At 37.7% G+C, this 14,154-nt stretch overlaps 1 protein-coding gene across 3 annotated transcripts in view; it reads right to left on the reverse strand.

The window, feature by feature from the left end:
- Nucleotides 1-14,154, reverse strand: part of LOC126236167 (activating signal cointegrator 1 complex subunit 2) — a 174,710-nt gene that overhangs the window by 120,753 nt on the left and 39,803 nt on the right. For all 3 annotated transcript variants that reach the window (XM_049945262.1, XM_049945261.1, XM_049945263.1), the window contains exons 3-5: nucleotides 11,505-11,665; nucleotides 11,117-11,303; nucleotides 3,833-4,030 (exon numbers count right to left, since the gene is read on the reverse strand). In XM_049945262.1, coding sequence (XP_049801219.1) covers nucleotides 3,833-4,030; nucleotides 11,117-11,303; nucleotides 11,505-11,665 — 546 coding nt within the window. The remainder of the gene's footprint in view (nucleotides 1-3,832; nucleotides 4,031-11,116; nucleotides 11,304-11,504; nucleotides 11,666-14,154) is intronic.

Consider the following 14,154-nt stretch of genomic DNA (forward strand, 5'->3'; position numbering starts at 1 on the left):
AGGTAATAGTATGGTCAACATCTGTTTAATTATGCATTTCTTTCCACATTATATATCTTTGCTTTAAGTTCAGGGATATGGTCAGGTGTATTGAAATCAAGGATAATTAAATGCCCTTGGTGCATTGCACCCTTTGCAAGGTGGTCCATCTACTCATTTTGTTAGACTTGGTGCACTGATGTCCAGAGAAAGTCCATTAAAGTTCCATACTGCTTTAATTTGCCTGAATCTGATGAGTGTTGCTGACCCTTCGTATTTCTGGGCTGTTGAGAGGTGAAACTATACTTCAAGAATCAGATATGATAAGGGTCTTGTTCACTCCAAGCACAATGACAAACAGGAGTGCTTGTACGATGGCCACTGAGTCGGTAAGAAAACAGAATTTCAAAGTGCTGATTCATCCGGTGAACTGGTTAGCTACACCAAGTGTTGCTTTCAAAAAGTGGTTACTATTAATCTGAGGGATTTTTGATTCAATAGAGAAATAATGACTGGTTCACAGGAGCTCTTGTAGATAAGAAAGTTTCTTGACAACTATGGGTTACACAGATTGGATTCTACACAGCATAAATTTATCCACCAGAAACTGATGTGAATAAAAAGAGGGATTTACATTACTCATGGAGAGGAGTAGTAATCGTTATTGAAGGCACCACTCTGACGAAGAGTCTAATGCAGTAGTACTGTATGCTAACCTGATGGATCAGAGGTAAAAGATCACACAGATTTAAGGTCACAACAATGATCGGTACAAAGTGAGTATTATGACAGCATGTACATCCCACCATGTATGTGCCAACAGAAAGAGGACATTTATTGCTTGTTCTATACTTTGAAGCAGATGTCTGCTGCAGGTATACCAAATAATTCATGAGTCATAGATTAGCTTTAAAAAAATGTGTAGGTGAGATTACTGCTACTGTTTGATCTGCCCACCTCATCTGCAGAACAAAGTACTGTACATGTTTGCAAGTAAACTACTTACTACACTGGATTTGTAATATACATTTCTTTCCAATTTTTATTAGCCAAATGACAAGTATTATGGCAGCATTATGCAATCTTTTGGAGATACCGGGGAGAGTCCTGGCCTTTGAGTTTAGTAGAGGCATCTATTACCAGTTGTTAAAATTGCATTATTACAGTAAGTTCCCTGCTCTTCTAAGTCATTTTGTATGCTAAGCATCAAACACACGCCGTGTTTAAACAATTTGTTCCTGATGCAGGAGCTTAGTGAAATTGGCCTGTAAGATTTGGCATGATCTCACTGTACTCCCTACACAATGATTCGTATGACCTACTTCATCATACCGATTCTACATCTACATCGTTACTCTGCAATTCACACTTGTGCCTGGCAGAGGGTTCATCGAAATATTTTCATACTACTTCACTACCATTCCACTCCCAAATGGCGCATGGGAAAAAGGAACACCTAAATATTTCCGTTCAAGCTCTGATTTCTTATTATGATCATTTCTCCCTATGTAGGTGGGTGTCAACAAAATATTTTCGCATTCGGAAGAGAAAGTTGGTGTCTGAAATTTTGTAAATAGATCTCGCCGCAAAGAAACCCGCCTTTGTTTCAGTAACTGCTATCCCAACTCACGTATCATATCAGTGACACTCTCACCCCTATTTCACGATAATACAAAACGGGCTGCCCTTCTTTGCACTTTTTCGATGTCCTCCATCAATCCTACCTGGTAAGGATCCCATACCGTGCAGCAATATTCCACAGAGGACGGAAAGGTGTAATGTAGGCTGTCTCTTTAGTGGGTTTGTCACATCTTCTAAGTGTTCTGCCAACAAAGCGCAGTCTTTGTTTTGCCTTCCCCACAATATTATCTCAGATCAATTCCATATTCCTAGATTTCCAGAAGGCTTTTGATACAGTTCCTCACAAGCGAAAATTAATCAAATAGCGTGCATATGGAGTATTGTCTCAGTTGTGTGACTGAATTCGTGATTTCCTCTCAGAGAGGTCACAGTTCATAGTGATAGACGGTAAATCATCGTAATTGTTATTCCTAGGTATGTAGTCAAATTGACAGCCCTTGGGTCTAATTTCTTACCCTTCTTATGTACAAGAGTCCACCTACGCTTTTTTCCAGTGGCTTGGGATTTTGTGACAGATGAAAGATTCACGATAAAAGCAAGCAAAATAAGAGACCAATGCTGTAGAGTGCTCTGTGGAAAACTAAACTGGAATTCCATTCGGAACTGGTGAATTATTTGTTTTCAACTCTTTCAGTTGCTTCTGTAAATCAGGGATGCCTGTTATGTCCTCCACAAAGTTAGTTTGTTCGACCCTTCTGTGCGAACAATTTCTTACGCGTGAAATTTAAAACTTCGACTCTCTTTTTGTTATCTTCTGTTTCCACACTAGACTGATCAACAAGTTACAGGATAGACATGTATAGCACATTTGTAATGTCCAGAAAGGTAGTATCCATCACATCCTCACGAGCATAAATTTTGAAAGAGAGATAGCAGCCAGAACTAGATTCAAAATTTTGTATAATTTTACACAAAATGTTCCACATTCAGTTCTATTGCACTGAACATATGAAAGACTGATTCATGAATTTCATCATACCTTCATCAAGAGCTCTGTACTGGTAAGAAGAACATAACTGGAAAAAATCTGAAGAAAAATGTTCCATGATGAGCCTATTTTTTTTCAGTTTATCAGATTTATCTGCCTTTTCATCATACATTGTCTGCCCCTGGTAGCTGAGTGGCCAGCGCGACGGAATGCCATACCTAACGGCCCGGGCTTGATTCCCGGCTGGGTCGGAGATTTTCTCCACTCAGGGACTGGGTGTTTTGTTGTCTTCATCCCCATCAATACGCAAGTCACCGAAGTGGCGTCAACTCGAAAGACTTGCACCAGGGAAATGGTCTACTTGATGGGAAGCCCTAGACACACAGCATTTCCATCTACATCATACATTAAATGCAAAAAATGTGAAATAAGAGTGAACCCATCTCTCTTAATTGTTTCGTGAAAAACAGGTGTCTCCAAACATATCTTTTGCTCCAGTTTCATTGGATTCTAAATTTTTGCACTTTTGAGATCTGAATAACTAATACAAAAATGTGCTTTAATTTCATCCAGAGTGGTTTCAAAGCACTTATCATCTTTAAGAATTTTTCTGTCTTTACAGTACAACTCTTTTCTCATGTAAGCAATGGTCTCATCACAAATCAGTCTTAACAATGGCCCCATACATCCTGAAGAAATGTGTAGTTCATTGCTGCCTGTGATTCATGTTTTTATTTCACAAACCACACTGTAAACATTGAAAGTAACGATAACAGGGTCATTATCAAATTTTCCCCAGTCCTATTTACTTCGGTACATCCGCATTTTAGTACAAACAGTTTCTGAACAGGCTTGTGCAAACTTGTCATTATAGTACCTTTCACCACCACTTTCAGAACTAGATTAACTTTGAAGAGCCATCTATAAGCTAGAAATTGAACTCTATGCATTTGTACAGTGAAGCACACAATTGTGAGCTGAGCTTGTCAAATGATTTAAATGTCACTGCAACTTCACATGACTACAGTACATCATTTGATGCGATTGGTTTAGAGTTGATGAACTGTTCCCCAGAAGATATAAAATCAACAAGTTTGTTACTATATGGGTGCTAAAAGACACATGGAGTGAATGAATGGACTGGATATTGGCATCTACAGTAGTTGGTATGAGGGAGAGGGAAATACACAGTAAAATAGACCATTTAACAACACAGTATCATCCCAGAACTGTATAGTAGTACCAGAAGATCATGAATGCCATTTAAAAGAAACTGTGTCTCACCTTTGAGCAGACAGAAACTGTATCCTTCAAATCATCCAGATAACGAGGCTGTATTTTCAGTACTCTCGATATTACACTCTGCAGACCAGATCTGTTACTTTCACCATACACTAAACAAAGGTCAAGCATCATGGAGACAGTGAAAATGTAATTATCATAAATGAGATTACCCAGATGTTTCTCAGACATGTATTCATCCTGCAAGAAGAAACAAATACACATTGAATTATGTTTGTCGTGTAGATAAACTACCATAGAACAATTTATTTATCCTGTAGATCAAAAATTTGACAGAAATTATGTATATCATTCATTGGATACTGAGAAGCATATAATGCCTCTGTCAAGGTAATATAAACAAAATCTTCTTGCGATATTATATATGTATCAAATTTGATTAGTTGAAAATTTGGTCAGTATCAGATCCTTCTGAAGAGGATTTCTTCTTTTTCTTTTTAGGTGGTGGTGATGGTGATTATTTTGTTGTACCGCAAGGCTCTGAGATAATGTGATGTTGCATATGTATTTTATTATTAGAAATAATAACTGATGGATTCATAATACACTAATATATTCATGATTAATTTTCAGTATTTAATTTTATTTGCATCTTTCACTTTGTTCTTTCTAGCTGAAACTGATTCTTTGTTATGTTATATCTGGGAGAGCACTTTGATGTCACAAAGTCTACAAATACAAGGGGCATTCAATAGGTAATGCAACTCTTTTTTTTAATCAAAAATTGATTAAAAAAAGTGTGGAATTTGTTGTAGGACAACGTGGAATATTCCTGCTTCAGTCCATATAGTTTCACGAAGTTTCGATAGGTGATGGTACTATACACAGCCTTCAAAATGGTGTCTGTAATGGAGGTGCATTCCAAGCAGAAAGCTGTCGTCGAGTTTATTTTAGCGGAAAACCAGGGCATCACAGATATTCACACACACTTGTATGATGATTACAGAGATGTAGCAGTGAACAAAAGCATGGTGAATTGTCGGGTGAGGCATCTGTCACCACCGTAACAAGCTTGCGCAAACTTGCCCAATCTCCCACGTGCCGACCAGCTGTGTAAAGGTGCGACTCCCATAATGTTGGAACGTGTGCACATTCTCATTCGAGGTGATCGATGGTGACAATGAAACACCCTGCTGCTCAACTGGACATCTCTGTTAACAGTCGTGACACACTTGTCCACGAGTTGGGGTCTTCAAAGTTTTGTGCCCACTGAGCTCCTAAGCACCTAACAGAAGACCACCTGTTTGGCTCAGTGAAGGATGCACTCCACAGGAAGCAGTACGTGGATAGTAGCGAGGTCACTGATGCAACAAGATGTTGTCTTCGATGTCAGCCGGTAGAGAGGCACCACGGAGGCGCACAGGCCCTTCCAGTAACGTAGCATAATGCTGTTGCATTGAACAGAGATCATGTTGAAAAATAGGGTTTTGTAGCCAAAGGAGTGGGAAATAATACGGTATATTGAAATCCTGAATAAAATTAATCTGCTTTCAGAAAAAAAAATGTGTTTCATTACTTACTGAACTCCCCTCATACATGTGCTCACAATTCGATACATCCTTAGTCATTTCTGTAGTTTCTTTCACTCTAATCTACAGCCATGATTTTCACAGTTGAGTCATTCCCATGTCAAATGACTTTGGGAGTCCAGCTGAATGACATTCAGTTCTGTGGAAATTTGTGAAGAACGAACACAAGTGATCTAAATTAACTTCTGCCAAGTTTCAATTCCATCTGTAATTTGGTGTAGGTACTAGAACCATTTTCACAAGGGCTACTTTCTTGGCAATTGGAAATGTAAAGTTTGGCAAGCCATTGTTCCTGAACTAACAGAGCTAGGATCCCGCTACTTACCACAACATTTTTTCGAAATGCAAAAATAATATACATGAAGATCAGAAAAAGTCCATGGAGCAATCTCTCTCTAAATTTCATAAAAAAATTTGTAACGAGAAATTCTCCCCAAGTTTTAATGAGGAATAGGTAGTGGCCAAAAGGTCCGGAAACACGATCATTTATCAGTGCATCGTCTGTCTGCCTTTCAGAAAGGTGGTGAATTACAAACTTTCCTAGAACTTCATTCACTATTTATTAGCCTCTAAATTCCCCCAAAATACTAAATGTACCACATTTTGCCTACATCTGACACCATGTGTTGTAAAATTACAGTTGCTGTAGCATACATCAATGAAAAGAGAGCAGTTAAGTCTATTAAAAACATATGTTTTCATATCAGTAAGGTGTAAAATGTGGTTTAATTTAGGGTTTTATCAACATGTTTAAATAGTTTGTTAATTTAGTGGCTAACAAGATTTCTGTTCCCTGTTCATTTTACGAAATGCATTTGGAGCATTGTTGCTTTACAGGTTCTACGTTGTACTGAATTATGCTAAAAAATAAGTTTATAACTCCAATAAAGGTTACTGGCTTGCTTTGTAGTGACTTGAAACTTGTTATGGTTCTAACTGCTGTGAATTTGTGATGCAGAGGTGAACAAATTTTTGAAAATGTTAATTAGACTGTGTACAATGTCTGTAAAAGTCTAAAAGATGAAAGAATTTTCTTTAAAAGAACAACTGCTACTCGACTGACTAACTGGAATATGCTTGGATGAAAATGATTGGATGTGATTTCAACCATGAAGCATTATTCTTTAACACTGCAATTTTCACCAAGATAAAATTGTAAACTCTTTGGAAAAAACAATAATACAATATGAAAAGGTTTGTGCTCAATTGATTCAGAAATGGATGCTCAGGTAAAATGTATGATGAAGTCTCATAAGACATGGCCAAAAATAGTGCTCATCATGAAGGAAAGATTTTCCCTCAAAAAGAAGACACCATAGATGTTAATTCCACAGCAACAACATGAAGCTGATGAGACTGACATTTCTGAAGATATGAATACAAGCTGATGAACAGCTGCAATGCCTTTTCAATGAAACTAGTAAAAGATAATACACAAATCAAAAAATGCATCAGGTTAAAGATGCAATTCTTATGAAAATTGTAACAGTTATTGACTTGATTTAATTAATGCAAACAAACAAGGTCTTAATTGTATTAGATTATAACCAGTTGATAAAGAAATAAAACGAAAAAATATCCAATCAAAAAATAATTTAAAAAAGCTTTTAATCTTAATTCTTCTGAGCTGATATATTAAAAAGGCTCAAGAAGAATTTTGTACTTCAGAAATCGTGACAAAATTAGCAAGGATACTGAATATGGAAAAAAGAAATACTGGTACATCCATAAAGCAAACATGGAAAGAAGCTTCCAGGAAACACAAAGCAAAATGTTACTGGACATGTCCAGGCTAAAAAGAATGTGCTTCCATTCAAAAGACAGAAAAGTTCAGAAACAAAAGTATTTGCTACCGAGTTATTTTTAAAGACGTGTTCATTGCTTACCGAAACTGAAATTTACCTGAAGCCAAATTTTCAAAATTTTGTGAATGAGGTACAATGTGGTGTTACAAAATGCATCAGAGGTTCACACTCAACATTCACAATGCATCATTATGCCACAAGTGACCAACATGGACTGATACATATATTTTTTCTTTTTGTTTTCAAATGTAAGCCAAATGTTTGCACATTAGCCATGGGTATAGTCTTCTGATCTTCGTTTATGTCACTTCTGTACTCTGCGCAAAACATTATGTCTAGATGGCATGTAGCAGGAACTATGAAGTCACGAACCTTGGCTTGCCATACTGGAGTTACGAAGAAATCAGCACTTGACAAAAGGGCTCTAGCACCTGCAGTATATTACAAATGGAGTTGAAACTAGACAGAAGACCATGTAGCATCCTTAGGTACATTATTTACAAATTTCAGCAAAATTGAATATGGTTGAACTGAAAATATATTCCAGATTGGGTCACTGAAGTGCTACATGCCATTTAGGCAAACAACATTTCACACTCCTTGTGTAGTACAAGGAAATATAATTGTGACAGAATACTATTAAGTAGGGAGTATGTCGCAGAACATATACTGTGCACAGGTGTTTGTTTTTGTATGTGCAGACATGAAATGGGAGTTGTGGAATATGAGAAAGTGCCATGATGTGACAATAAATAAATGGCTTCACCTGCTGTGGGAGGGGCCTTTTACATTTTGGCATCACAGCTTGGCAGTGGATTGACCATTAAAGAGCAACCACGCTCTTCATGAATAAAAACAAAACACAAGATGGTTTTGAGACAAATGGAAATGTCATATTGAGCCTTCAGGTCATATGTTGTATAAAAGTTGTGTTCTACTCTAATTCATGAGTCACGCTAATTATCTGTACATCCATTCAAGGAAATATATGTTTTTAAAAGGAAAGTAGTGGACGTGCATTTACGTGATGTGAGTAGAAGTTATCTTTTTTTGCTCCAATAACGGCTGCAGAATACGAACAAGTCAAGCCTTTCCTCAACTACACACAGGATTCCAGAGACACTGATTCGCAGGACCTCTACTTAAAGAGAATCAACTACGGTAACCAAATTAAAGGCAAAAGGTAAATACGTCATGTGTTATGTCGGGTGACAGATCTCATTAAGTGTTCTAACTCAGCTTCAGCTACAAGGAGCGAGCCAACAGCTGCATAAACCCATACATCAAAAAACACTTCACTTGGCTACTGTGACAGGACACAGTGCACTGGAGCACAAAGGAAGAAAACAAAGAACTATTAATTTGCAAAATCTTGAAATTCAACAAGTGATACATTACACTGTTGCTAGGAGCACAAGGATTACACAAAAGGAGAAACTAGAAGCAAATCATACTTATACAATTGTGGTACAACTATTACAGCAACTTCAATTAAATTGTTGTTTCAAGTAAATGACATCAGCACATAAACAAAAGAATGTTTTAACTATGACACAGTAGTTTCTCAGTAGGTTTGGAGGAAAAGGATTTCTTGGTAGGTTTAGACAAGAAGATTTGAATCCTGACAGCAGCAGGGACACAGTAGCAGCTGAGCACCACTTCAGGGGTGCTACTGTATGACAAAGTACAGTCCACTTTTCGCTGTCTTTGAGACACAGCTGTTTATAGTAATGCATTGTTTGCAAGAGTATTTTCAAGATATGGGTAAACCACGACATCTATCAACTGATAATGACTCACAATTTATTAACCATAATTTTAAGGACTTCTTGGCTTGGGAAGGGGTAAGACATGTAACTATATTCCAGTATAGCCCACAAACAAATCCTTGTGAACGTGTTATGAAGGAACTAGGATTATCGCATAGAGCATGCTTTTCTATGAGGCACAATACAGGGCCACAACTGGTGCCGAAATTTCAAGTAATCCTTAATAAATAACTGCATGTCAACAGTATTAGCTCCTGTAGAAATTGTGAATAGAACGTTTATTAATGGTAAGGCTATTGTGCCAAACTTTCAAATAAATGATTTAGTATTAGTATGTGATTTTCATCATAGGTTGAATCTCAAGAAGGAAATGAGCAAATTTTTCAGCATTACAGTGGACCTTTTAAAATTCAGAATATAACGCATGCAAAAGCAGTAATATCTAATAGACCCTGACACAGGGCAAGATAAAGGATTGTACAATACAGATCCGATTAAAAGATTTAAGGCCCCAGGAGAGTTCATGCCCTTTGCAAAATTGGTTGATTGATGACCACAGGCTGTCCAAGTTAAACTGTTTCCATATTTCTATCTTAGTTTTCTTGGAACCAATTTCTACCTTCTGCTGCCAGTACCTCATCTCCTACCTTCCAAACTTTACGGAAGCTCTCCTGCGAACCTTGCAGAACTAGCACTCCTGAAAGAAAGGATATTGCGGAGACATGGCTTAGCCACAGCCTTGGGGATGTTTCCAGAATGAGATTTTCACTCTGCAGCGGAGTGTGCGTTGATATGGAACTTCCCGGCAGATTAAAACTGAAGTAAAGCTTCGAGGACGGGGTGAGAGTCGTGGTTGGGTAGCTCAGATGGTAGAGCACTTGCCCATGAAAGGCAAAGGTCCCGAGTTTGAGTCTCGGTTCGGCGCAGTTTTAATCTGCCAGAAAGTTTCATATCAGCGCACACTCCACTGCAGAGTGAAAATCTCATTCTGGAACCATATGTAAGTTGACATATATATTAAAGTGGTATCTTGCTGTATAGAAAGACTGGTCATTGCTGGAGAATTTCTTGTATCACACAGGATGGAGGGGGGGAAAAATAGATGGAGATACACAAAGTAGACTAACACTGTTCAGCACAATTTACCTCAAATGAAACAACAAAATTGAAAAGACTGGTTATTAAAAATGAAATTTTATTCCTTTTTTTAAAAATGAAATAATATCTAGTGTTTTTATGTAATTACATTGTTTATTGTTGTATGTTAATGAGAAATCAATTTCTTTTGAGGTTGTGATAGGTCCCGACATCTTTCCTTCAACTGGGCGAATGTGAAGTATTACATGCTGTTTAGGTAAATGACATTTCACACTCCTTGTGTAGTACATGGAAAGATGATAGCGGCAGAATAATATTAAGTAGGGAGTATGTCGCAGAACATATACTGTGCACGGGTGTTTGTTTTCATTGTGCAGACATTAACCGGAAGGTGTGGAATACGAGAAAACACCCAGATGTGGGCAGGGCCTTTTACGTGGCTTGACCATCAGCGAGCAACCACACTCTCCAAGAATGAGAACAAAAAACATAATGGTTTTCTGACAAATGAAATTTATTGGAAACTGGAATGTCATGTTGAGCCTTCGAAGCATATGTCGTACAAAAGTTGTGTTCTACTCTAATTCATAAGTAATGTGTACACCCATTCAAGGAAATATATATCTGTAAAAGGAAAGTAGTGGATGTGTCTTTTTGTGGTATGAGTACCAGTAACAGTTGCGTAACAGTTGCATAACATGAAGAAGTCAAACCTTTTATCAATTACACACAGGATTTCAGAGGCACTGATTGGCAGGACCTCTATTTAAAGAGAATCAACTACGGCAACCGGATTAAAAGAAAAAGGTAAATACGTCCGATGTTACACTGGGTAACAGATCTCATGAAGTGTTCTGACTCAGCTTCAACTACATGGAGTGAGCCATCAGCTACATGTCTCATAACTTTATAGTTTTCTCAAGTCAATTCTCCTTTTCTTAAAATTAGCCAGTTCACAGTCACCTATATTTATTCCAGTTAAAAAAAAACTACTAAATATATATAAAGTTCTACACTATGCTCACATCTAACAAATCAACAAGCAAAACAAAAAACCTGACATACCTCAGATTCTCTATTCGTAATTAAACGATTAACAATGGCATATATAAGGCCATATGTTTTCTTATACATTTTCCACATGTCATCATCCTGAAAGTACTTTTTCAGTGCATAAAATGGAACTGCTTCTTGTAAGAATGATACTATTGCTGGCATTGTGGAATCATAATATATGATCTGTGACCAAAATCTGTGGACAAGAGATAAATAGAATCGCCAATTTCTGTATCATCAAATTAGTATACATTACAAATCTGCTATCTTTGTCACCAATTGTAGGCTACTGTCTTCAATGAAGTATCATAGAACAGTCAAAATCTGGAGAACCAAAGAAAGAAAGAAAAGCAACATTGTCTTTTAGATCAATAAATTATGTGAGGCAGCAACCTACCTGTGTTGCTTCAAGTTGAGAAGCCATTCCATATCATTATTGTAGAGTTTTACAACATCCAGCCAGGATTCCTTTTCTCCAAAAAGATACTTGCCATCTGAGTTGGGAAGTGGTGGAGTTTTAAAGTAGATGAATTTTCTCTCTTCTGCCCAACCCTTGTGCTAATGAAAGAGAAACAAAAAGCCAATAGTTTATAATTTCAGGAAGATTGAATGATATAATGAATTTAACAGATAATACAATTAACTTCAAACACAAACTGAAATCACATTTGCTTTCAACTCCCCCTATTCACAGAAGAATTTCTCAATGTGTAATAATAATACAACTTGTGGCAATCACACACATTTTCAGCACGTTGCCATACTACACAGCAAGTGCCCAATTATCCAGATTAATGTAGACCTGAGACTATGTGGACAACTGAAAAACAGATAACCCAAAATACACAAGTTTTTGCCAGACACACTTACGTACTATATTATCAAAACATGCTACATATTACATTTGAAAGCTCACTACATTACTGCACATTCCTCTCCAGAAACTGAAAAATCGTTTAAAAATTAAACTAAAACCCACAGTATTTGGCATCACTTCTTTCAGTCTACTTTTGGGAAACAGTCATTCAGTTTTTTTCTATTTCTGTTTTAATTTGATTTTTTTTTTGTGATGGTGATTCTCATTTTCCAGAGAATCTAAAAATTGGTATTAGTCAAACTAATTTTGCCCTGTATGCTCTAATAAAAAATCAATGCACTGTAGTGCCTCAGCGTGCATAACAACAAATCCCTTGATCAGCCTGTCTTTGCTCTCTCCCTTTAGCTAACATACTTTTTTCACTATGTATGTGTCATTTAGCTACTTCAGTTATAGTTCATGGGTATCGCTATTTAACCATTCATGGATGTTTTTGTCATATACATCTTCACAACCAAAAAATTGTATTCCAAATGAAAAATATTCATTCTAATTATAGAAGGATACTTCGCACTATATTTTTCAAGTTTTCAAAAATCTACAAACTGTGCGTGGTTAATCCACATGCCAGATAATACCCACTTGGACAATGTGGAGACTGCTGTAATTGTAAAACTGCCTCATCCTGCACAATAGCGTGAGGTCACAATCACAATCCATGGAACATGCAATTAACTAAAGTAAACAATGGAAAATACAAGATGGATGTTCCTGATCAAAGAGTCCCAATAGATCAATGTGCAAGTGGGAATTCTCATTTGTTCAAACATAATTTAGTATTTACTTAGCAGGCTGTGCTTGGCCACAGCTGATTTTTCTGAAAGTCGGTGGTGGCCAAGCACAGCCTGTTAAATAAACACAGGATTATGTTTTAACAAACAAGAATTCTTGCTAACACATTCAACTATTGGGTCTCTGTGATCAGGAAAGCAGTTGAAATCAGACTATGCGATAAGTTTTAACAGAGACACTGGCTCTGTATTCAGAAATGAAGGGAAATGAGCATCTGAAAAAGAAAGAACACAGAGGAAGACTTCCCATAGTTTACCATCTGATGTAAGTGATGGAGCTGCAAGCAATACTGAACAGTAAGTGTGAGGATAATCTATGGATGCACAAGGCACCACTTCAGCATACACCACTACGACAATGTAATCCAGTTAATCAGATTACTTCTTTGGGCATAAAAGTGGAAGCCTCACCCATTTCACAGGGCAGACTTAGACCCTGTGACAATGATAGAAGCAATCATAGAAAGCATGGGATTTTATCCAAATCTGATGCAGCAAGGAAACAGAACTTTTCATTCAATGAAGTGACTTGTCAAAGGACAAAACATCTTTCACTCACATGGTCCCACAGGAGCTCATTAACGAAAAAAAAAAAATACACATTGATGGGAACCATAGATTTTAAAATGTTTGTGGAGGAAAGTGTGACATCTGGAATGGGAATTTTCATTTTCAAGCCATCAGATTTGGATCAATTGCTTAAAAAGTATTACAGTAACGGGATGTGGGACTTTGGTTTGGTTAGAGGTAGAGATGCTTTCCTAAATTGACCAAGATAAATGAAATGTCAAATTTGGAATAGGATGTCCTTATAAAGAGAGAAACAAATCTCTATATATAAAGTAGAGTGTATATATGCACGTACGTCCATGATCTTCCAAAACCTTGGACCAATTTCTATCAAATTTGGCAACAGAAACAACAAGCCTCATGAGTATCAGCACAGGGGGGTTTATAACCACCTAGCTCCAAAAGGAGTGGAGATACGGGCAAAGACATGTTTGTTCAAGGTCTGGCATATAGGCTGCCCTGCATGACAGGCATGTTGAGCACGACAGTTGTGTTGGAGCTTTATTGATCTGTTTGGGAGGAGCTACATGTGCAGATGGGCACAGGTGGGGGAAGGTTGAGTTGATAAGAGGAGAGGGTGGACAGAGAGAGGGGGAGGGAGGAGAGGGTGGACAGAGAGAGGGGGAGGGAGGAGAGGGTGGACAGAGAGAGGGGGAGGGAGGAGAGGAGGGACAGAGAGAGGGGGAGGGAGGAGAGGAGGGACAGAGAGAGAGGGGGGGAGAGAAGAGGAGGGACAGAGAGAGAGGGGGGGAGAGAAGAGGAGGGACAGAGAGAGAGGGGGGAAGAAGAGGAGGGACAGAGAGAGAGGG

Source organism: Schistocerca nitens, chromosome 2, assembly GCF_023898315.1.
Source record: "Schistocerca nitens isolate TAMUIC-IGC-003100 chromosome 2, iqSchNite1.1, whole genome shotgun sequence".
NCBI classification, from domain to species: Eukaryota; Metazoa; Arthropoda; class Insecta; order Orthoptera; family Acrididae; genus Schistocerca; species Schistocerca nitens.